The 24,453-nt window shown below is 42.5% G+C and overlaps 1 protein-coding gene across 1 annotated transcript in view; it reads left to right on the top strand.

Moving 5' to 3' along the window:
* The first annotated feature begins 4,123 nt into the window (after window positions 1-4,123).
* MYO5B (myosin VB) overlaps window positions 4,124-24,453 on the top strand; it is a 261,230-nt gene continuing 240,900 nt past the window's right edge. The window contains exons 1-3 of the mRNA XM_011969014.1: window positions 4,124-4,231; window positions 16,746-16,917; window positions 19,710-19,854. Of these exons, the coding sequence (XP_011824404.1) occupies window positions 19,793-19,854 (62 nt within the window). The 5' untranslated portion in view covers window positions 4,124-4,231; window positions 16,746-16,917; window positions 19,710-19,792. The remainder of the gene's footprint in view (window positions 4,232-16,745; window positions 16,918-19,709; window positions 19,855-24,453) is intronic.

Below are 24,453 nucleotides of genomic sequence, written 5' to 3'. Positions count from 1 at the left end.
ATGCAAGAATTTGGCTACCAACTTTCTCTCTAACAAAGTCGACATTAACTTGTTTCCCCCTCTCTCCCTGTCTTCCTTCTCTCCACTGGATAGATGTTACTCTCCCTAGGAGTTGGTCACGTCACCCCATTAGGGTATATTTTTATGTGAGTTATCGACCCAACTAGATATACGTCCCTTAGGTTCAGGAGCTAGATCTCCGTGTTCGTACTTGGTTACATGGTACTTATCACAATGTGTTTTAGGTATAAACCAGGTGCCCCATGGATGAACATTCTCTGTTCACTGATTCCTGTACTCAGCATGAACATTTAGTGAGCATCTGTTCCATGCCAGGGTGTGCTAGATCGCAGGGATACAAAGATGCCCAACAGTAGATTTGAAAGACTTTGCTGTAATGAGATGAAACTAATGTGAAAGAAATGACTGCAAAACCAGAAGGAAAGCTAATCATAGAAGAATTTATAGTGGCAGGTTATAGTTGGGTAGGGCTAACTCTATGGGTAACAGGGAAGGAAGTTATCGGTGAGGAGATGGTGCTGGAAGTTGGACCCTGCCCACATGGACAAGTGAGGAAGGGCACTGTGGCCTGAGGAAATAGTAAGTACAAGGACAGAGGTTGGCATGCTTTCCTGTAAAGGATCAGAGAGTAAACATTTTACTGTGTGTGTGTGTGTGTTTTTTTTTTTTCTCTGAGGCAGAGTCTTGCTCTGTCACCCAGGCTGGAGTGCAGTGATATGATCTCTGCTGACGCAACCTCTGCCTCCCAGACACAAGCAATTCTCCTGCTTCAGCCTCCCGAGTAGCTGGGATTACAGGCACCCACCACCATGCATGGCTAATTTTTGTAATTTTAGTAGAGATGGGGTTTTGCCGTGTTGGCCAGGCTGGTTTCAAACTCCTGAGCTCAAATGATCTGCCCACCTCGACTTCCCAAAGCGCTGGGATTACAGGTGTGAGCCATTGTGCCTGGCCTACTATGTTTTTTAAATGGCTTTGAACCATAGGGTCTCTGTCATTACTTTTTGTTTTTTGAGACAGAGTCTCATTTTGTTGTCCAGGCTATGATTGTGCAGTGGCACAATCATAGCTCACTGTAACCTTGAGCTTCTTGGCTCCAGGGACCCTCATGCCTCAGCCTCCTGAATAGCTAGGACTACAAGCATGCACCACCACATCTGGCTTTTTTTTTTTTTTTTAAGTTTTGTAGAGAGAGGGTCTTGCTATGTTGCCCAGGCCAGTCTCAAACTCCTATCCTCAAATGATCTTCCTGCCTCGGCTCCCAAAATGCTGGAATGATAGGCATGAACCACTGTACCTGGCCTTCAATCCTAGAATTAAAATGTGGAAGTATTACATAGATAATACATCAATGAATGAATGAATGTGGCTGTGTTCCCAGGAAACTTGATTTATGGGCATCAGAATTTGACTTTCATGTAATTTTTTTATGTTACATGAATATCCTTCTTTTGAGCTTTTTTCAACCATTCTTAACTCATGGGCTGTACAAAAACAGGCAACACAGGCAGTGTGCTAGATTTGTCCCACAGCTGTAGTTTGCTGATGTATTCTCAAAGGTGGGAAGAGTGAGATGATGTTGCAGTAATGGAAGAGTAAGCAGTTAGTATGAGGATTCTGATACAGTGAGTCTGGGGGAAGCTGAAATTCTACGCTTATAACCTGCTCCTAGGTGATGACGATGCTGAGGTCCTCACTTGGAGGAGCAAAGAGCTAAAGTAACATTGGAGTCCCACTGTGCCCCTTACATTGTGGTAGTTTTTGTGGGTGTGGGACAACATGAGAAGCCAATTGTATGCCTACCAGGTGTTCTCAGTCTCTTCAGAGAGATTTATATAACTAGAAAGGTACATGAACTCCCCTACAATAAAAGTTGAGATTGAGCCAGGCAATGAGATTCTTCAGTGCTGGATGCAACTAACCACCCCATGAGTGGCATATGGGCCACAGGGTGATGGCCATCAGAGTCCTTGGCTGAGCTGGGACTGGGCTCCCTGGCTTCCAGGATCTACACAACATCACCTCCGTTCAGTTTCTATTGGGATTTTCCTGTTCCTTTCTGGTTATTCCTCATTCTGTTATCTTGAGCCATTCCTGACATGATTTACACGGAGTGGAGACTTTGCTTTAGGTAAAATTTCTTGGGTGTGCTGGCTGAAGGGGGAGTCTCAGGAGTGGAACTCAGTGATGAGAGAGCTGTGGTGAGGCTGAAGGATGGGCACTCACGTGAAGCTTAGGGACAGGAGCTTACAGGTCATCACAGCTGGATGGATGGTGGGCTTAAACGATAGTGGAGAAAGTGAGGACACCTGGGGGTAGAAGAAATGTTGACAGTTAAGGTCAGCAAATGCTCCGAAAGTTTTCTCTGGAGGTATCTCAGAACCTTCTTTATATTTTACTCGGGAGCTCTCAGATGCTATAAAGCTCTTTGTTATTATAAAGCTCTATATTATTTTACTATAAAGATATGGCAATATCTTGCCATAAGGCAGCAGGCTGAAGAAGCAGGAAGAAGGTTAAGATTCTGTGAATTTGTTTCTTAGTAATGAAACAGATGACTTTGGCTTGTACCCTGAGTTGGGATGTCAAGGATGCAAAGTGGTCGATGTTTGCTTTCTCATTGACTGGTATTCTGATTCTATTGCCTTACAACTTTCACTGCTCCATAGTGAATTAGAGGCAAGTGTAGGAGGGGTCAGGATCTTGCTTTTAAAAGAAAAAAAGGCCTCTGATTACCTGGAGGAAAACACAGCTTTGAAAAAAAAGGACCAAAATAAAGCCAACTGGCTGCATGTGCACAGTTAACAGACTGGCCCAGGGTCTGTGCTCAGCTGTCACTCCAGGAGTGAAGTGGATGATGCTGACCCAAGCACATGTTCTGGTTGAGCTTTTGGTCAAAAGAACCATTTATTTCAGGTTTCCTGATAATATTCTGTAGCCAAGAAGCCAGATGTATGTGTGTGTGCCTGTACACTGACAGCTTCTACAGAAAATAGGCCCTGTGGAAGTTGCCTACCTATGAGATGAAAATGCAGAAATTCTGACAGCTGTGCGGTGGGATGCCAGGAGATCCAGATGCTGCCATTCAGCACTTGTTAGTGTCTCTGGGAGCTTTTATGTCACCTCAGATCCTGACTCAGGTGGTCTGAGGTACAGCCAAGAATTGATATTTTCCAGGCTCCCCAGGTGATTCTGACTGCAAGCAGGGCTGGGAACCCCCTAGTTATGTTGAGAATGTGCTGGGCAAGTCACTGACAGTTAATCCTGTATCACTACTTTACCAAGGGCTGTGTTCTTTCCTGCCTGAACTTGGCCCTATTCAATGACTTTATCTGCAAATCAGGATAGCTACTTGGGGAGGGTGAGTGAAAGTTTTGGGTTTGTGACTTAAAGAATGGACAAATAGGCCGGGCATGGTGGCTCCTGTCTGTCATCCCAACACTTTGGGAGGCTGAGATGGGAGGATCACAGGAGTTGGAGGCTGCAGTGACCTGTGATGACACCACTGCATGCTAGCCTGGATAACAGAGTGAGACCGCATCTGAAAAAAAGAAAAAGAGTGGACAGATAAATTGAGGTGGCTGACAACTTGAGGACACTTAAATGCACTTTCCATTTCCTGACCACTGTTTTTCACTTCTGCAGGAAAATGACTGTCTCTGAATGCAGAATATCAGAGCAGAGATTCCCAAGCTTTGAACATTTGCTATACTGTCTTGGCTTCTGCCTGTGCTGTTTTGTTTGTAGCCTGCTAAATAACTCCCTCTGACATCGCTATTTTGTAACACCCTTTGAGATGTGGTGCAATATCTAGTGTATATAAACAAATGCAGGCTCAGCAGTCTCTTGGGTAGAATTTTGGTTTCATTGATCTGCAGCGTTCTTTTAACATCTAAAAGGTGCCTTCTGCTACCAGTCCTGTGAGTTGTTCCCGTTATCATGATATTGGATCACGTTGTGTCCTGAAATGAGAAGGTGGGGAGATGCACGCAGATAGCTTTAGAAGTTCTCCTGATGGGCCCTTTCTAGGTAGTGACACACATTTAGAAATCTGAGAGCTTTGTTCTGTATCTAAGTTTCTTCTGTTTTAATCTTTCAGTGCACAAGGGTCTGGATCCCTGACCCTGATGAGGTATGGCGCTCGGCTGAGTTAACCAAGGACTACAAAGAAGGAGACAAGAGCCTGCAGCTCAGACTGGAAGATGAAACGGTAAGAGCGAGTCCTGGGCGGAGGGTAGGGGGAGCTCAGGAGTGCAAGGAACAGGAGTAGATAGTACATTGTGGGCTGGAGTTTTTCCTGGATATTGGAACTCCTGAGCCCTTGGATTCTTTCTTGTTGCTATTTGATGTATGTGAAAGTGCTAAGCCAGGAAGCCGCTCTATGGATGTCACACAAAAAATAAGTGCTTATTGGGGTTAGCAGCTGAGAGATCATTGGTGGTCAAGACAGGAATCTTCTCAGTGGAGTGGAGGGAACAGGAGGTTGAGACCTCACTGGGAAGTGAGGGAGAGGAGCTGCTACAAGGGTCCCTGCAGGGCCCAGTGGTTGGAGCCAGCCTGCCTGGGTTGGGATCCTGGCTCAGCCATCACTAGCTTTGTGACCTTACATCAGTTCTCAATCTTTCTGTGCCTGTTACTTCATCTGTAAAATGGGAGTGCTAGTTTATCTAGGGCTGTTTTGAGAATAAGATGGGTTAATACGTGGCAAATACTTAAAATAGTGCCTGGCACATAAGTGCTCCCTATGTGTTAGCTGCTGTAGTGAGCATTTTTTATTTTTTGACCTTCGGGCTGTTTCTTTCAAGTGGAAGACAAGGTAGTAACTATGAAATTCTATTCCTCCTGATATGTCTGATTTAGTTTACCTTCTCATGAGCCTTTTGTGACCACTGCCTCTGCAACTGTTGCATTTCACAAATAACGGATGCTCACCCTATATGCTGTGCCAGGTCCCAGGGGCAGATGGGTGAAGGCCATGCTGTTTCAGATAGCTCAGTGCTAAAGGGGAGCAGTGAACATGAATACGAAAGTGAGACAAAGTATTATGATAAATGGCAGTAGGCATGGAAGTGAGTGCAGGAGGTATAGGTGAGAAAAGGAACTCACTCTTTTTAAAGAGATGGGATCTCCCTGTGTTGCCCAGGTGGGCCTCAAACTCCTGGGCTCAAGTGATCCTCTTCCTGCCTCAGCCCCCGGAGGAGCTGGGTGGGACTCCTCTTGAGAAGAGGGGGTTTTGAGAAGGAGCTGGACATGGAAGATTCAGGGTGCAGTGACCAGGAGTAGAGTGTCCCAGGCAGGAACTGTGTGTGCCAAAGCCCTGAGACCTTGTCGTGTTCCAGGAAAGGGAAGGAGGCCAGTGCATCTGGGAGCTGTCAGGGAAGGGATGGTTGGGTGGCTTCAGCCTGAGGATGCAGGCAGAAGTAGTTTATGCAGCCTTTACCGTGGGGGAGACGACTGGGAGAAAAATAGGTTTGGAACAAAATGGTTGGTAACAAATTAAGAATCGACTTTGGGACGGATTGAGTTTGGGCTGCAGAACAGACATTGCTTGGAGAAAAGGTTTGGGTTGGAGAGACTATTTCCTCTCTGAATGGCAACAGCACTACAAGTGTGTACCATATCCTCTGTCCTTTGATCATTTCCTGCCTATTCTTGATCTTGTCCCCTTTTCTAGATGGTTGGTGATTAACTTGTTGATTGAACATCCTACCACTAACTTCTGTTTTGTATCAACTTAAGCATACCACTTGGTAAACCTGGAACATGAGCTTGTTAGAAAACGTCTGTACCGAGGTATACATCCCTCACATTCCTCTTCCTAGTAGGCAGCATTTGCTAGCCACCTCTTGCTTTTGAGATGACAAGCACAACTCCCAACAGATGGAATTATGTTTACCATGTTGAATAACTTCCCACCCCACGCCGGGGGAAAAAAAAATGAAATTAGTCCACCCACTTGAGTGGTATATCTTCTACTCTACTCCAGCAGATTTCATTTCAGTTGATCTTTTCTAGTGGGTGGGTGTTTTTAAAAAGTTGTACAGAGGTAGTGAGGAATGATCTGCCATGTTGCTAAAACAGAGCAGATGCTCACTCACCCTGCTGAAAACGAATTTGGCCCTGCATGACTAATCCTGGCAGCTGCCCAGACCCCATCTCCTCCTTCCCCTGCTACAAGGCTGAGCAGCATGTAATTGGAAGGGAAGCCTGGCGCTGAAGATTAGCAGCTCTCAAGAAATAATGGGCTCTGAACATCTGAGTCTGTCCAGGTTGCTCATGGGCAGTGGCTTGTCCACGGCTAGCTCTGAGCTATCATTATGAGTGACTTGGCGGAGCTGTGGACTAGAGGCCAGGAGCACAGAAATTACGTGGCCAGACTTTGAATGCTTGCAGAGAGTCTCCTCTGAAGCTGAAATTATCCATGGTGTACTATGCTGGCTGGAAAATCTGCCCCAGCAGCCTCTTCCAACCAACCTCGTGCATCCTCCCTCCTCCTGAAGTTCAGTAGTGTGGGTTTCACTGCATCAGCAAAGGATTAACATCAGTTAGATTCTCTTCCAGAAAGACAATGATGTTCCTGACCTCTAACTTATGATAGGACCTTCTGCCTACTTGCTAACTTGTCCCCTCTTCAAGACAGTCAAGCTTCTATCTGTGCCTCTAAAAGATTTTTTCATTCTTTCTTTTGCTCATCCATGCATTCATTCATTTCTATTGTAGTAAAATATATGTAGCATAAAATTTACCATGCTAACCATTTTTAAGTGTAAAATTCAGTGGCAGTCAGCAGCAACTCAGTGGTATTCACATTGTGTAACCATCACCACTGTGCTTCTTCAGAACTCTTCCTCTTATACAACTGAAACTTGGTCCCCCTTAAACACCAACTTCCCAATCTCTTCTCCCCTCACAGCACCTGGAAAACTCCATTCTACTTTCTGAGTTTGACGATCCCAGGTACCTCATAGAAGTGGAATCATACAGTATTTGTCCTTTTGTGTCTGTCTTATTTCACCTGGCATAATATGTTTCATATTGAAGTCAACAAGATGATAAACTTCTTGGGGGAATAGCATCTTTTTCTCCCCAGAGCCGTGATGGGTACAAGATATCTAGGCGTGCCAACTCTTAGCACAAGACTGTTTTTAGAGTGGATCAGGCTTTCAGGGGATGCGGAACTTGGTGATGAGGTAGCTTCTGCATGCCCTGCTTGGAGCACCTCTGTGCAGGCCAGGCCTTCTCTCTCTTGGCCCCACCTCCCTTTCTGACTGCTTGACTCCTGCCCTCTAGTGTCAGGGAAAACTCTCCTTGTTTCCATGGTTTTTAATTTAAATTTCATTTTCCAGCTGAGTTTGTATCTACTATCTATCACCCACCTTGATGATGAGTACTCCCTCTGGGCAAGGCCCTGATCTAGCATTCATGAATGAGAGGAAGACAGGGGAGCATGTGAGCTTTTCAAAGACGAACAAACTCCACCGTCTCAGTATTTCCAAGCCCACCCTGACATTTGGAGGGCCAGAACAAGAGAATGTAACCCCACATCTGTTTAAAGTATATTTTATCAAATTATTTAAATCTCATGTTTTTAATTAAAAACATTTTTGAACATTTACTGTTTTAAAAATATAATTGCAACTCTATTCAATCTCTATCCAGCTGCCAATATGTAGAATCACTATCTTGGTTTGGGCATGTTATACCTGCACATATGTGTAAACACATGAGTAGTATAAATTGTTCAGTATTTCAAAGCATTCCTCCTCTGTCATGTTGCAGGGGTTGCAAATACTTAGCACCCCTGGAACCACGACAAGAGCACATGGAGAAGCAAGGACTTGGACCCTCGGCCCAATTAGAAAATGATAATCCATTATGAAAGAATCTTTTGCATGGGCTATCTGAAAGGAAAGATAATGAGTTTGTCCTCCCTTTTACTTAAGCATCTTTGCTGCCTGATTCTTCCCCACACTCCAAAGCACCAGTACTGGCATTGTTTCTCCAGTACTGGCAGTGTTTCAACCCATGAACCTCAAGGCAACTGGGCACTGTTGTCTTGTTTCAAGAACACAGGACAAGGTGTGGAGAAGTGTTTCTCTGGGGCCTGAAGGTGTTAGGCACCAGAGCGGTGTTGAGCATTTCAGGTCATGCTGTGACAGCACTGAATGTTGATCCCAAGGACGGAGGCACACCATATGTTCTTTAATAATTTATATTATGTGATATTTAATGCCCTCTGCAACACAGTGTCAGGGAAGGGGTCCCTCTTACTTGGGTCTAAGGATGGTACTGAACATATCAAGACATTATAGCAAGGTCCTATCAAACATGGTTCCTCATGTCAAGAAGCTATAGTCTCACAGAACCACTAGGACTATTGTCCTTGCATATTGGTGCACTCAGACTCATATACCTTGAGAATGCAGAGCACTTGTCTACTCAGTGCAGCTTAAATGCCTGCTGTGCACACATCTGGCAAAACCAGAGAGCTAAGGATGTCTGAGGGATACCGTTCTGAAACCAGCAAGGCTTCTCAGTAGAGGTAGAGTTTGATTACTTCTTTTAGCTGGCCATTTTAGTTCTTATCATAATGCTGGGTTTTGGGTCTCCTAATAATTTTTATTTTTATCTTTATCTTGCTTTCAATTGCTCAGTTATCATGGTTATATTATACATACACAAAATGTTTTAGCATAAAATATAATGTATATAATTATCTACTGGTAATATTGCTACCACTGTAATTAGTCATCTTGTCTAAAGAATCAAAGTGTAAAAAAAATTATGGTAAAATACACATAATGATTCAACATTTTCACCATGTTTAAGTGTACCGTTCAGTGGCATTAAGTATATTCACAGTGTTGTGCAAGCATCACCACCGTCTGCAGATAAGTACTCTTGAAGCTCTTTCTAATTTATTGTCATTGACCTATTTTTCCTGCTAATTTTTTCCCCGCTAATTTTTTCCCCGTAGGTTAGGATGCTTTGCCCAGCTGCTTCAGATTGGAGATGAGTGGGGCAGCAATTTGCACCCCTGTCCCGAACATTTGGCAATGTCTGGGCACATTTTTCGTTGTCACAACTGTCATGAGGAGGATTTGCTACTGGCATCTAGTGGAATGTTTCTAAGTGCTCTGTAATGCACAAGGTGGCACTCCCACAACAGAGAACTATCCAGCCACAGATGTTAACAGTGACAAGGTTGAGAAACTCAGGTTTAAGCCCATAGGGAAAGTGGTCTGGTCTGTTCATTGCTGAAGTACACCAAGTTAGGAGTTAAACTGGGTCTCCATAGTTCCGACAGAATGTGTAAGCAGTGCAATAAATTGAAGTCAAAAGATTAACTTTGACTCCGTATTTTTATGCTGCTGTAATCTTGTTTATAATTCAAACCTCTTAATTGTGTGTTAACCAGGCAGTTTATCAGTAGATTTTCATTTATAGACTTTTCTTCTTCTAATTACTTGCATCACTGTTCATTCATCATTCATTCATTAAAAATTATTATTGAGCAATTATGTGCCAGAGTCTGATTATACAACAGTAAAAATGACATATCTATATCTTTATGAAGTTTTCCATCCAACTTACAATGAAAATATACAATGTAGGGTTTAGAATATGAAAAACTCAATTTCAAGAATCTGGAGAAGTCTTTCTAAAACAGTGGTGTCCATGGCAAGCTATTTGACGCTACTCCACCCATCCTCTTATCTGAGTCTCTGAGTCCTCCAACTTCACACGTTTTTTTTTTTTTTTTTTAGATGGAGTCCCACTCTGTTGCCCAAGCTGGGGTGCAGTGGTACAATCTCGGCACACTTCAACCTCTGCCTCCTGGGTTCAAGTGATTCTTGTACCTCAGCCTCCTGAGTAGCTGGGATTACAAGCGTATGCCACCACACCCAGCTAATTTTTGTATTTTAAGTAGAGACGGAGTTTCACCAGTTGGCCAGGCTGATCTCGAACTCCTGAGCTCAGGTGATCTGCCAGCCTCTGCCTCCCAAAGTGCTGGGATTACAGACGTGAGCCACCATGACTGGCCCACACTCTCTTTGAAGCCCTTTTGGATACTACTTGGATTTCCTGCTGACTTCTCAAAGCAGGAACACTTAGGGTGTCAGAGATGATACCTTCATGCTTTGCCATGTTTCCTAGCCCCCTTGCAGTTCAGTGGGACCCTGTGATTACTTTTTTCGAGTGGGTGTGCTAGGTAGAACTGATGTCGATCACTTCAGGTGGAAGCAGAGAAGAACCCACGGGAGTTTGCTGTGCTCTTCTCTTCCTCTGCCTGGTGACTGTCAGGCAGCATGTTGGTGTCAGTGTGACCTTAGAGAGCAGAGCCTCAGTACCAGCCAGTCTTATACACCTAGCATAAAAGAGAAATAAACATTTGCAGTATTAAGCCACTGAAGTTTCAGGGTTAATTTGCTACTTCCTCATGACTTAACTGAATTTCCTAATTGGGAAGGTTACATAAATCAGAGTATTTTATTTTTCAAGTAATTGAGTGCCTGTGTTGTGCTTTGTGGTGCAAGAGGAAGAATAAGAAGGTTCTCTTTAAGGAGAATAAGCTTTCTGGGGACTGGAGAAGATGGCGGTAAAACTTAAACACAGGACTGTTAGAGAATGAGACACAGCAGAACAGTCATTAAATGTTTGTGTTTTTTTGTGCTTGTCTAGGACATAGCATAAGACAACCTTTTAATGAATATTAAATGAACCTAGAGCCACATGCTTGCTACTATAGTGAGGGTAAGTGGACTTCAGCTTTGAGGCTTCCTCTTACCTGGGAATAGAGTTTCCTTAACATTGTTTTTCTTCTAGGATAGCTGTTGTAATTTCACAAATGAGAAAACCCCTGCACCCATGCACCTAAGTTAAAAATGTTCAGCCAATGAAGTTGGAAGGACCCTTGAAGATTGCTGAAACTAGGCTTCCCATCTTACAATTAGGGAAACTGAGGTTCCTGGAAGTCAAGTGATGGGCTCAAGGCCTTGCAGAACTTGGGTTCAGTTTTTCTCAACTTTGGCTGTGCATTAGAAACCCCTGGGGAACTTAAAAGGCAAAGCCTAGGTTTCAGCCTAATTAAATCAAAATCTTGGGATGGGATGTAGGTTATCTTTCTTAAAAGCTCTCCCAGGGATTCTAGTGTCCTGGGAGGGTTGAGAGCCGCTGCTTTATTTGATGGACCAGGACTTGAATACAGGGGTTAACTCCTTTTCGGTGCCATTTCCACCTCTGGGTCAACACCAACTGCTTGCCAGTTGGTAACCCTGTTTTTACTAGCATATCTTTTTTTCTAGATCTTCTGGTTCCATGGGTAGATAATAAAAACCAATTCTTTCTCCTCTTCTGTCCACTGTATGATTATTATTAGTTCCAAATATTTGGGAGTGTCATTCAGACATTTTTATGATTATACCATCTTGCTGTTGTACTATGTAACACAGACATAGATTGAGGTATGGGAGAAGTTATCAGTGAATCAGACATTTCACTAAACTTATATTTTTTGAGCACCTACTAAGTAGTATAGAATCATAGGCCCACAGGGCATAGAACAGTCTAGGTCAGCACTGCCAATAGAATATTGGTTGTGGTGAAATGTTCTGTATCTCAGTTGTCTAATGTGGCAGTCACTAGCTACATGTAGTTATTGGACCCTTAAAATGTGATGTGAAAGAAAATAAACTCTTAGAGGCCAGGATCGTGGTGGCTCACATCTGTAATCTCACACTTTGGGAGGCCAAGGTAGGTGGATCACCTGAGAGTTCTAGGCCAGCCTGGGCAACACGACGAAACTCTGTCTCTACCAAAAATAAAAAAATAAGCCAAGTGTGGTAGTACATACCTGTAGTCTGAGCTACTCGGGAGGTTGAAGCAGGAGGATTGCTTGAGCTCAGGAGGTGGAGGTTGCAGCGAGTCAAGATTGTATCACTGCACTCCAGCCTGGGCAATAGAGCAAGACTCTGTCTCAAAAAGAAAAACTCTCAGGACCCCAAACTCACTGGGCCAAAGGGAGATTTAAGCTTGGGAACTGAGTCACGCAATACTGCTTTTCTTCTTTTCCCAAACAGCTGTAATTTTACAGTCCTGTGTCATGGCCTCATCTGTAAGCCGTGCTCCCACAATGATAGAAGACCACATTATCTCCCCAGGTGACTTTCCTCACAAATTGCTTACAAGGAAATTTCTTGAGTCCCTAAATCTTCCAGGGTACATATCACTCCTACAAACTAGGCCTACAAAACTGAGTTCTGTGGACTCTCACCATGACAATGTCAATTACCAGCTTATCTTCACAGGTACAGCACAAGGACGAGACCAGAAATCATCCCTCTGCCTACTCTGAGACAAATGCACAACGGACTCTTTCATTTTCTGTCTCTTCACATGTAAAATACGGATTTACTGAGGCTCATCAGAGCCTCACAAGAGTGTAACCATTTGTCTCACTGCTTACCCTCCTTCTCCCTCCCTTTTTTCTCCTTCTGCTTGCTCTTTCCCCTTTAAATACTGAGGTTCCCAACCCCCCTTGAAGTTTCCAAACCCCCCTGGACAAAGCATAGGCTGCAGATGCTCATGAATCTTATATTTTTCCCTGCCTGCATCCTCAGCCTTGGCTAGACAAACCTCTGTTAATCGAGACCTGCCTCAGTCACTTTGTGTTAACAGTGGCTAGTGTGACTGAGAAACTAAGGTTTCAGTTGAATTTAATTTTATTAATTTCACTGAAATAGCCACATAGGGCTAGGAGCTACCCTCCTGGAGAGCTCAGGTATAGACCAGTTCCTACTCTAGGCCTCCTGCCACTCACACTTGTCTAGTCCTGCTTGTCAGACTGGGACCAATTGGGGACCTCCATCTGTTCCTGATTCCCGGCTCCTAGTTGCAGAAAGGAGCCAAGGTCCACTCTGAGTGGTGACAAAGCATTAATTTTGTGATAAGTGTTAACATTTAGCCTCCTTTTCACCTCTAAAGGCCCAGTTAATATGGAGTGGATGGAATCTTTTGTGCCAGAAAGTTCATGGCCCCGATCACTGTCATAAACACTTAGATGTCAAATAAAACCATGTTAGCTGTAAATGCCAGACACTAGCAGCAGTATTAGAATCAGATTCCTGTTATAGGAAAAAATCTGTTGTCAAGTCTCTCACTCCTTCCTTCCCTCTGGATGTGCACACACCCCAGAATCTGCAGCTTTGGCTGCTGAGCTTGCAGCCCCTCTTTTCTGCTGCTCTGGGCATTTTTACTCCTGATCAGTTTTACTGAAACCAATACCACTGCTTTATTTGTCGATGGTTTTCACAAAACTGCATGTGCGTTTGTCTCCAGGTGCTTGGGGGAAGAGTCTTTTTTAAAAAAATATTTTTATTGCCATAGGTTTTTGGGGGACAGGTAGTATGTGGTTAGGTGAGTAAGTTCTTTAGTGGTGATTTGTGAGATTTGGTGCACCCATCTCCCAAGCAGTATACACTGAACCCAATTTTGTAGTCTTTTATCCCTCACCCCTTTTCCTCTAAGTCCCCAAAGTCCATTGTATCATTTTTATGCCTTCGCATCCTCATAGCTTAGCTCCTGCTTATGAGTGAGAACATGCAATATTTGGTTTTCCATTCCTGAGTTACTTAGAATCTCCAATCCCATCTAGGTTGCTGCTAATGCCATTAAGTCATTCCTTTTTATGGCTGAGTAATAATTCCATTATATATATATAAACATATATAAATATGTATATAAAATATATAAATAAACATATACACGTGCACACACACATATATATATATACACCACAATTTCTTTATCCACTCATTGATTTGATAGGCATTTGAGTTGGTTCCAAATTTTGGAATTGTGAATTGTGCTGCGACAAACGTGCATGAGCAAGTATCTTTTTCATGTAATGACTCTCTTCCTCTGGGTAGATATACAGTAGTGGGATTGCTAGATCAAATGGTAGTTCTACTTTTAGTTCTTTAAGGAATCTATACGCTATTTTCCATAATGGTTGTATTAGTTTCCATTCTTGGGGGGAGAGTTGAAGAGATTCATCTGAGAATCGAGAGGAGGCCAGCATTTCTGCCTCAGGAGTTGAAGCCGTTGGGCTCAGGTCCCGGCTTTCTAATCTGAAAGAGGAGTGGCTGAGTGAGATGAGCTCTGTGGCTCTGCACTTGGCAGTCCCTGTGCTGCCTGCTGAGCTGGGTGCAGAGCCCGGGAGAGGAGGGCAGCTGTGCTCCCTCAGGTCTGGGGACATCTCCACCAAGGTGTCTTTGGGATGCTTTGTAGGGAGGGAGGTCTGATTAGAATCCTGGTGATACCACTAACAGTGGATGAAGAAGGCTGCCAACTCTAGAATTGAATGAAATAAAAATCAGCACTCTGACATTCTCCATTTCCCCCTGTTCCCACCTTGTGGAAATTTGTCTGCGTCATCTACGTGATAGTTAATGGTTCACTGGTTTCCTGTATAGACAAAGTTTAATATAAATAAAAAACCTTTTCACAAAAAAGAGCCTTGATTAATATGAAGAAAAAAACAAGGAACTGTATAAAGGAAATCCCACTAACAGAGATAACCAATGATATTTTGCATGGTCATTCATCTAGGCTTTAATACATTTTTAAATAAAGGGAATCCTCTTACACACTTTATTCCTATAGCATACTTTTTTTTTTTTTTTTAATTCAGAAGAATGCTATGAGCAGCTGCCTGACTGTCCCTGTAGTTTTTCTTTCACTGTCTATAGCTTCAGTGAGAACATATCTTGGCTCACTTGTGAAATTATTTCATGAGACCAAGGAAGAAGAGTTCATCAGTGAAAAAATTCTGATTTAGGTGTTGCCTGCTAAGATATAAACCTCCAGAGATAAACCAATCTGTTCCCACAAGTGGTGCACCTGTTTGTCTACCCTCTTCCTTGTTAGGGTCTTGTCAGTCTGATAATATAGCTGATAATCTTTTACTTGCATCTCTTTGGTTACTGATTAAGTTGAATAGTTTTTCATCTGTTCATGTGTTATTTTGTGATTTGTATTCTGGGTACAATTTTCTGTTGGGGTGTTGGTTTTCTTTTGGATTTCTTATAACTCTTTGTATATTAAGATTAGGAATTCCATCATATAATGCAGAACCCCTGTCCCCTTTTCCCTTTTCCCATTTGACTTTGCAAATGGTAGGTTTTATGATAGGTTTGAAGTTTTAAATTATGGTCAAATTTATGAATATTTTCCTACATGTTTTTGGCTTTTACATAATTCTTCAAAAGTTCTTCCTTCCAAAACTTACACAAATATTTGCCCAGTTAAAAAAAATTTTTTTTTATGTTTGTTCTATCTAAACTTATTTTGGCAAAAGAGAATAAGAATAAGAATACTGGCCTATTTTTTTTCCCTAAATGGCTAGCTAATTTACTTACCAATACTACTTGAAAAGATCCTTTTAACCTTTTATTTGCAATTTAACATTATAACATACAAATTTTCTCTATGTGCTTGTGTTTCTTTCTGTATCTACTACACTTGATTTATCTGCCTATCTTAGCATTTTCATTGCTGGGTTTACTAATATACCTTAAGATTTGATAACCAAGTCCCTCTAAAAATGGGGTGGGAGCAATATTGATATTTATATTATCTTAAAAATTGACTGTTACGCCAGTAAATGGAGTCTGTGTCCATGGGATTTCCTAAAAGGTTTATGTAAAATAGAAATTCTTAAAATATGATCTAAAAGTCACCTGTATCAGAATAACTTGGGAATGTATTTTAAATTTCAGGTTCCTGAACCCTGCCTCAGAATTCCTGATAAGTAAGTTGGGCTCAGGAAACTTTTTATAAGCATCCCAGAAGATTTTTAAGAACAGTATAAGAATCTTAGCACTCAGATAAAACATGGTGAGCAGCAGCCAAGTTCCTCCTGTTTAAATGTTTAAAAACATCCCACGACCTTCTTATAAACTACCCATGTAGATGTACATGTGTGCATACAGGTACTGAGAGTTACAAATGTATCCTGTCGATGAACATTTTTGAGTACTTAATGTTTTCCAAGTGCTAGGAATACAAGGATAACACCTCGCATCTGAGATTTGACCTTAAAATGTGTAATCCTACTCCCTGGTTATGCATATATATATATCAAACTCCTAATATATTTTAGGTGAAAGCAAAATCACTGCCCTAAACGAACTTGCAGTTAGTTGGGGAGAAATATACACACAAATGGTTCAACTTGAGGTCGCTTATAGAGGGCAGTTCATCAGATACAAGATGATCCAAATAAAAATGGTGTTGGTCAATGGGGGAGAGTATATGAAGCACCAGCAATAAATGGGGGCCAATCAAGGCAGTTTTTCTAGATGGAGGGAAAGAACAGCACTCCAATTGCAACTGAAATTAAAGAGTCAGTATTTTTCCCTTAAGAAGCCATAGAACACTCTCTTAGAACTGGTTATGTTTCCTGAGCTCTGTGTGTCAGTCTTCTACCTTAATATCGTGGGGTTATGTTACCAGCAAATTTTCCATCTGGACTGGTCTCCCATGGGAACACAGGTATTTTGTTCAGCTTGTCTTTCTTTAAAACATTATTGATCTTCATTACTTACTATCATGTTGATATTACTTATATCATGATGCTGATTCCAGCTAAGAAGACAGGACATTGACTACAGACTTAATGCTTCATAACCACCTTTTTGTGTCTGCTACTTGCGTGTCCTTAGATTCTGGAATACCCAATTGACGTACAACGCAACCAGCTGCCCTTCTTACGGAATCCAGATATCTTGGTGGGAGAAAATGACCTGACTGCCCTTAGCTATCTTCATGAGCCTGCAGTTTTGCATAATTTGAAGGTCCGTTTCCTGGAGTCCAACCATATCTACACTTACTGTGGTAAGTGGGGGGCATCTGTTGGCTGCATGTGTTGGAAAGTGCTTACTAGCTTTAGACTTGCTCAACTCAAATGCTTAGGAGTCCTCATTTCACTCTCTCATTTGTAAGTACCTCTCCTCTGAAACCCTTGAATGGTTTGCAATCAGTGAATGTGGCTTAATCAGGCTGCCCCAGTCTCTGTGGGATGATTGGTGTTAATCATGGATCAACCAGGGAAGAAATGGGTCACACCATGAGGTGCGACTGGCTTAGCTCAGTCCTTGGAGTCCTGGGAGAGGAGTAAGTACAGCATCGTGCCTGAGCTAGGTGCCTGCTCTCAGCACCAAACCCTTGTTTTGTTTTGCCTTGTTTTATTTTCTGCTTGAAAAGCCTGCTTTTCTGTGATCTCACTTGCCTCTGTTTGTCCTGACATAACACCCAATGAGTATTTGTCAAATTAGTGAGCAAAATGCATAACATACTTAAACAGTCCTGAAATTGTATTTGATTTTCTTAAAACTTCTCCTTTCCTATATTGCAAATTCTGTTCTCTCTCTCTTTTTAAAGAGTATTGCTAAGTGGCATAGCGAAAATAGAACCCTACAAACCGTTGTTTGAGAGGCAAATTGGGGATCTGGGTGGGGATTCCGGCTGCAGGGCTTCTTTGTGGGAGTCGCTCCTTTGTGGTCTTGTCCTGGATGGGAACGCCTGGCACGTTCCCTCTGGTCTTGCTCATCGTCATAAGTGACACCTCGGGCACTCAGGGTTTTTCACTTTTATATTCCACTTTGGTTTGGAATTCGTAGTTTTAGCTACTAAGTTAGTTTTTCTTCCAGATTTCAGGAGCTGTCAATAGCAGGCTGATTCCAGTGCTTGAGAGCTGTGGTTTCCCAAAAGCTCCTTCACTCCAACTGCTGGTGGGAGTTTTATTTGAAACAAATTGACAATTATCAGAGCCTTTAATAAGATATTTACTTCAAAAAGAAGACTTTTAAAATTCGACTCCTATTTTAGGAGAAAAAGAGAAGTGACCATCAGGTTCTGTTTTTAAAGGAATCCCCTCTAAGATGTCCTAGTGTCTATATGTATTTATCCAAATGTATCTTGACTCCTCCCGTTCAAGCTGTTCCGAGTGACTGAATGGCACAGAAGTCTGAGTCATCCAGGAAGCACGAGATGCTGCTCTGGAGGGGCCAGGATGTTTAAGGAAAACACATGACTTCAGAGTGTGATACGGAATGTGAATTGCATGCTACATGAGTTAGAATCTTACAGAACTCTAATAACAAGCAGAACCTGTGAGGCTGTTCCTAAGAGGATTCTCCAAGTGATTAGTCACATTAGTGGAATTTATCAGGGTTCTGGGCCTTGTATTTTGGTCTTTTCAGGCAAACTTCTGTCAAGAGGACTTGAGTGTCTTTTTTACCCCTGGCCCTTTCTCCTTTATGTGGAATAATCTGGTTTATTACACTTCGCGTTCATAGCGTCTCTTTTCAGACACCAGAAGGGAGCACAATGTTGGAGACTTCCCATCTTAGCAGCCGCCCTTTCATCGCCTTCTCCTTCCCAAGTGACTAGAAAAGCTTCTGGTTTTTGTACCTCAGTCAATGGGTCTTCTGACATCCAGAATGTGATCTGATGGAAAAGAAAAAAGCATATCTCTGTCTTGTCTGAAAGATCAAATTCACACTTTTTTCTTTCTATAGGCTCAAATAACAACCTGCCTCACCCATTCATAAAAGATTGTCTGAACCTTATAGCATTTCCTGATTTCTCAATCAACACGTATTTACTGAGTCCATCATTGCAGTGTATTCTTTAGGGGACACAAGGTGTAAGGGAAAAAAGTTGAGATGTGGTATAATAAAAAATAGCAAACATGCAGTGCTTACTATACAAGGCACTGGTCTTAAGTGTTCTTTTTTTTTTTTTTTTTTTAAGACAGGGCCTCACTCTGTCATCCAGGCTGGAGTACAGTGGTGCCATCATAGCTCACTGCAGTCTTAGACTCCTGGGCTTAAGCATTCCTCTCAGCCTCCTCGAGTAGCTGGGACTATAGGCCCATGCCACCATGCCCAGCTAGTACTTTTTTGTAGAGAAGAAGTCTCACTGTGTTAACCAGGCTGGTCTCGAACTCCTGGCCTCAAATGATCCTCCTGCCTCAGCATCCCAAAGTGCTGGGATTAGAGGCATGAGCCACCATGCCTGGCATTTTCCCTTGCACCATGCGTCGTTTTTCCTTAGGATGTCCCAGATAAATGCAGTTGTTATCTCCATTTTATATAACAGTTGAGGAAACTGAGGTACTGAGAAGTAATTGCCAAAAATAACATAGTTGGCTGAGCCAAGATTAGATCTCAAGATAGGTAAATTGTATTCTCTGTTCACAAGTTATTTGTATATTAGTTAAGATAACCAATATACAAATGAGAAAATGTATAGTCCTTTCCCAGATTTTAGTTCCGAGATGGATTTTTAAGTCTCTCTAATATACACTGGTAGAATTTAATATCCTCTTCTCTCTGATCCTGGAACACCTTGCACATGTCTATTTTATGAACTCAATTTTAGCATTTGTGTGTGTGTGTGTGTGTGTGTGTGTGTGTATGCGTGTATGCTTATTCCAGGTTGTAGGGTATTTGGAGACCTGAAGCACACAAATGAGCCTTGATTGAGCTGATTGATTGGTTAAGACTGGTTCTGCTGCCCTCTCATTCTTTGGTTTTTGGCATGTGTATGAATGGGTGGTTGCCTTGAGCTGATGCTAGGTGTCTGCTGTGCTGTTGGAATCTGACCACCTTGTCTGTTTGCAGGTATTGTACTTGTTGCCATTAATCCTTATGAACAGTTGCCAATCTATGGACAAGATGTCATCTATGCCTACAGTGGCCAAAACATGGGAGACATGGACCCCCACATCTTTGCTGTGGCAGAAGAAGCCTACAAGCAGATGGCCAGGTGAGAATGTCCTCAGCCCAGAAGTCCTCCTCAGTAGTCAGTGAGCAGGAAGGGGAGTTTTTACCTTCCTCCGCAGCTGATGCTTACAATGAGTTAGTGAGACTGGGATTGAGGGAAACATCTTGGAAACAAAGCAGCCCAAATTCTATTACTTACCTCATTTCCTCAGGCCTTTATCTTATTCTTCTGAACTTGAACATAGACTTGGAGAGCAGTGACTCTTTAGACTTATTTCACTTTTTTGAGCAATGGAATAAATCTCTTGCATTTCATCTCTCTTTGACTTCCTTTTGGCCCCTTTTCCTCCCTTCATGGTATAATATAATTCATTTGACAGCATCTCCATTCACCTACCCCAGCCTGATCTACAGCTAGTCTCACTGAAGACTCCCTTTTGAAGAAACCAAGACTCCTTGACAACTTCTTGAGATGCCAAGCACTGGAGGGCAGAAACTGAAGTTTCAAACTGGCAGCTGTGCATAGTGGTTTGGGGTTTTTAGCCTGGAAGTGGAGCTCTGTTTAGGTATTTAAGTAGATCTTCTCCTTATTGCCGTTATTCTCTTCACTCTGAAAAATAGCAGGTCTGTTTGTCAGAAAATGGGTTGGGTGATGGGCTGTAACTTCAGCATAAAGTAGGGAGAGAGAGCTTTATCAGTGTTTTGGGGGAAATGCAGTTCTCAGTTAATGCTAAAATGCTAGATTCTTTCAGCCAAGTTTTTCTCGTCACCTCTAGAGAACATTTTTTGGAGCTGGCAACATATAGCAAAGTCTTTTTGGAGAAGGAAAGCTATTTAGATTAACTTAGTAAAAGGAGTTAGTGATTTTTATAGGGGGAGAATCCCATTCTAGGTGGTCTGTGCTTCAGTGGATTGCAAGGTATCATTTTCATCCCAGTGAAAGTTTCCATGAGGGAAGACTGTTTTATGGGCGTCCATGCAGATTTATAGTGCTTTATTGCTGGCTGTAGAGATCAGTACATAAAAGGTCTGCTTCATTATAGATACTCAGTGATGTATTCAAAATAAGCACTGATTGGAGAGCTGAAAAATCTAATAGAATGATCTGTAACTATTTCTCCAAAGAGTGGAGCTAAAATTATTGCAACCTTTGACTTTTCTCTAAAGCCAAATGAAAGACCACACGCTATCTTAATCTGCTATCAGGGCTCAAGTAGAAGTCCGTTAGCTTGGCAACTCATTGACGTGCACCTCCTACTCAATTATGTGTGGTTCAGAAGATTGTGTGGAGAGAAGAATGAGCATTAGCATGTTGCACAGTATGCAGCCTATGCATGAATTTCTGTTGGAGGCCATGGGTATGGCACAGAGGAGGGAGGCCTGGGAACTGAACGAATTCTGTGCTTTGGAAGAATCTATTCACCCGAGTCTACATGCACTTCATGTGAGAACGGCAACACTCTTTCCTCCTTTAGAAGATGGTTTATTTATGGTTCTGAAAGAGAAGGTGGGTGTGGCTTGGTTCTTACCATGTTCTACCATGCCAACAGCTCTGAAAACTCTCTAAAACTTGTCCTGTCATGACTGGCCTTCACATTTGGTTGCTTTCATCCCATTCTCTTAGCCATTGCACTTAGGCATGTCAGAAGTTTCCATTCTTCATCAAAGCTGCTTATGGACCACTGTAGGCTTGAGAATCTTTTAGCTTTCCATCCTGAGGAATCTTCTAGCTTTATCCAGCCTACAGACCCTCTTGACAAGATTCCTGTGTTCTTCCCTGCAATGCCTGAAGCTGAGTCCATGGTTATCCTACACTTGGGTTATTTCACTTGCTTGGGACCTTTGCACCCATTATGGGGAAGGGGATGTGTGGGAGTCTGGGGTGATAGTGGTGATACGGTCTTGCCCTAGGGCAATGAATTTAACAGTAGAGAGTTTGGATGTTAAAGCTGAACTGGGATCGCTTCCTTAAGGATTTTCTTTAAGGTTTTAAAGTTTATACTTGTTTTACCACTGGGTCCCTAATTTTGCTGAAGTTCTTGTGCAATTTTTGCTTATGAACATACATTAGAAGTAAGAAGACCAGCACATGTGGCCACAGGGGAGAGTTTTTTTGTTTTTTGGTTTTTTTCTTTTTTGATATGGAGTTTTGCTCTTTCACTCAGGCTGGAGTAAAGTGGTATGATATCAGCTCACTGCAGCCTCTGCCCACCGGATTCAAGCAATTCTCCTGCCTCAGCCTCCTGAGTAACTGGGATTATAGGCACGGGTAACCACACCTGGCTAATATTTGTATTTTTAGTAGAGATGGGGTTTCATCATGTTGGCCAGGCTGGTCTCGAACTTCTGACCTCAGGTAATTCACCCACCTCAGCCTCTCAAAGTGTTAGGATTACAGGCGTGAGCCACCACGGCCATCCGAGAGCTATTTTTGAATTAGTTCTGTTGTCAGCAGCTCAGGGTTTCTGTTATTGATCTGAGAGGTGCATTGGAAGCCTCAGCAGAATCTGTTGAGCCAAGAAAGAAGGGTGACCCATTGGTTAGATGCAGGACAAGTTTTTGCTGTATTTCCTGTATGGGCCTTCTCTATCAGTTTTGAATACTAGAACACATTCATTCAATAGTACCTGTCAACTGTGTTGTGCTTTTTCTGACTCATCAGTAGTCATTGAAATAATTATGTGGTTCAAGTAGCCATAGGCTAGCACAGTGTACTTTGAATTTGAGCCTTCCTAACAGCTGGGTGAAATGAAAGGTGTAAGAAACTAACATTAATAGTTTTCAGTCTTTGGAGACTACAGCTCAGGTGGCCTTGGACTCAATGATTCTCTTCATTCACCGGGGACTCGATTTTCTTTCTTGATGTGGCTCACACAGAGACTCTTGATGCTTTGAGTGGGTGGGGAGACTCTGTGAGAGCATGAGGGGCTAAGTATAGATCTTTATTCCCCCTCACACACACCCACCCACCAAGAGTTCCAGGAGAGAACTGCTAGTGCTTGGAGGAAAGTTAGAGGAGATATCAGTAAGAGAAGAGAATCGAATCGTTCACTGGCCCTATCTCTGTCATATTTACCAAGTCTGGGCTTGAGGGTGAATACAGATTCACAGTGAAGAAAAAGGGGGTGTTAAAATCCTATGAAACATCAATCTGTCCACTGCATGAGAATCCTGTGAGGAAGGGGCTGACCTCCACTGCTTAGCTCTGTGCTTTCTACTCCTCCTTCCCCGTCTGAGACCCAGAAGGCCCACTCCCTCATTTTACCTTCCTCAACTTCAGCCTCAGGTCTTCCATCAAATCATTATCAGCAGATGTTTATAAAGTATCAGTTATTCGATAGGCTGAATACTGGCCACTAGGAAATGTAAGACCTCACCCTGCTTCTTAAGGGCCTCACTGTCTGATGGGAGAGAGAAGACATACGTAGGCCAAGAAGCCTATAACTGCAGGAAGTATAAGTAGAAACTGTGCCACGGTGTCATTTAAATTGAGTTTGAAGATCTAATGTCACAGATTGTCCAAGAAAACTAGGATTTTTAGCTGGGTCTTGATGAATTGGTAGGATGCATAGAGTGAGAAGAGGGCCTCTAGGTGGATGGAGTAGTGGACCATGACCTCAGAAGTGGGGCGTCAAAAGGTATCACAAAACCTCAAGATACTGCCTTACACTAGGATGTCTACAATCAAAGATACGATAACTAGTGTTGGCAAGGATGTGAAGAAATTTGAATTCTCACACACTGCTAGTGGGAATGTAAATTGGTGCAACTGCTGTGGCAAATAGTCTGATGGTTTTTCAAAAAGTAAAAAAAAAATCCCCCTATGACCCAGCAATTCTGTTCTTAGGTATGCACCCAAGAGAAATGAAAACACATTTTTTTTTGGTTTGTTTTTTGAGATGAATTTCACTCTTGTTGCCTAGGCTGGAGTGCAATGGTGCAATCTCAGCTCACTGCAACCTCCACCTCCCAGATTCAAGCAATTCTCCTGCCTCAGCCTCCTGAGTAGCTAGGATTACAGGCACCTGCCACCACACCCAGCTAATTTTTATATTTTTAGTAGAGACAGGGTTTTGCCTTGTTGACCAGGCTGGTCTTGAACTCCTGACCTCAGGTGATCCACCTGCCTCGGCCTCCCAAAGTGCTGGGATTATAGGCGTGAGCCTCTGTGCCCGGCCTGGAAACACATATTTACACAAAAACTTACACATGTTCTTAGCAGTGTTATTCACAATAGCCAAAAGCTGGAAACAACTTAAATGTTCATCACCTGAAAAATGGATAAACCAAATGAGGAATATCCATACAATGGAATATTACTGGCCATAAAAGGGAACAGAGAACTGATACATGCTACCACAATGATAAACCTTGAAAATATGATAAATCAAAGAAGCCAGATACAAAAGACCACGTGTTGTCTGATTCCATTTCTATAAAATGTCCAGAATGGGCAAATCTATAGAGACAGAAAGTAGATTTATAGTTGCCTAGGGCTGGAGTTTGAGGCAAAATGGAGAGTGATTTCTGAGAGGTATGTTTTTTGTTGGAGTGGTTTTGGGGGGGTGATGAAGTGTTCTAAAAATTGGTTGTGCCGCTGGATGTACAACTCGGCAAATGTACTAAAAATCATAGAACGATA

The sequence above is a fragment of the Mandrillus leucophaeus genome, unplaced genomic scaffold, assembly GCF_000951045.1.
Source record: "Mandrillus leucophaeus isolate KB7577 unplaced genomic scaffold, Mleu.le_1.0 Scaffold87, whole genome shotgun sequence".
NCBI lineage: Eukaryota > Metazoa > Chordata > Mammalia > Primates > Cercopithecidae > Mandrillus > Mandrillus leucophaeus.
The sequence above is the reverse complement of the archived record's forward strand: the minus strand, read 5'-3'. Positions and strand labels throughout refer to the sequence as shown.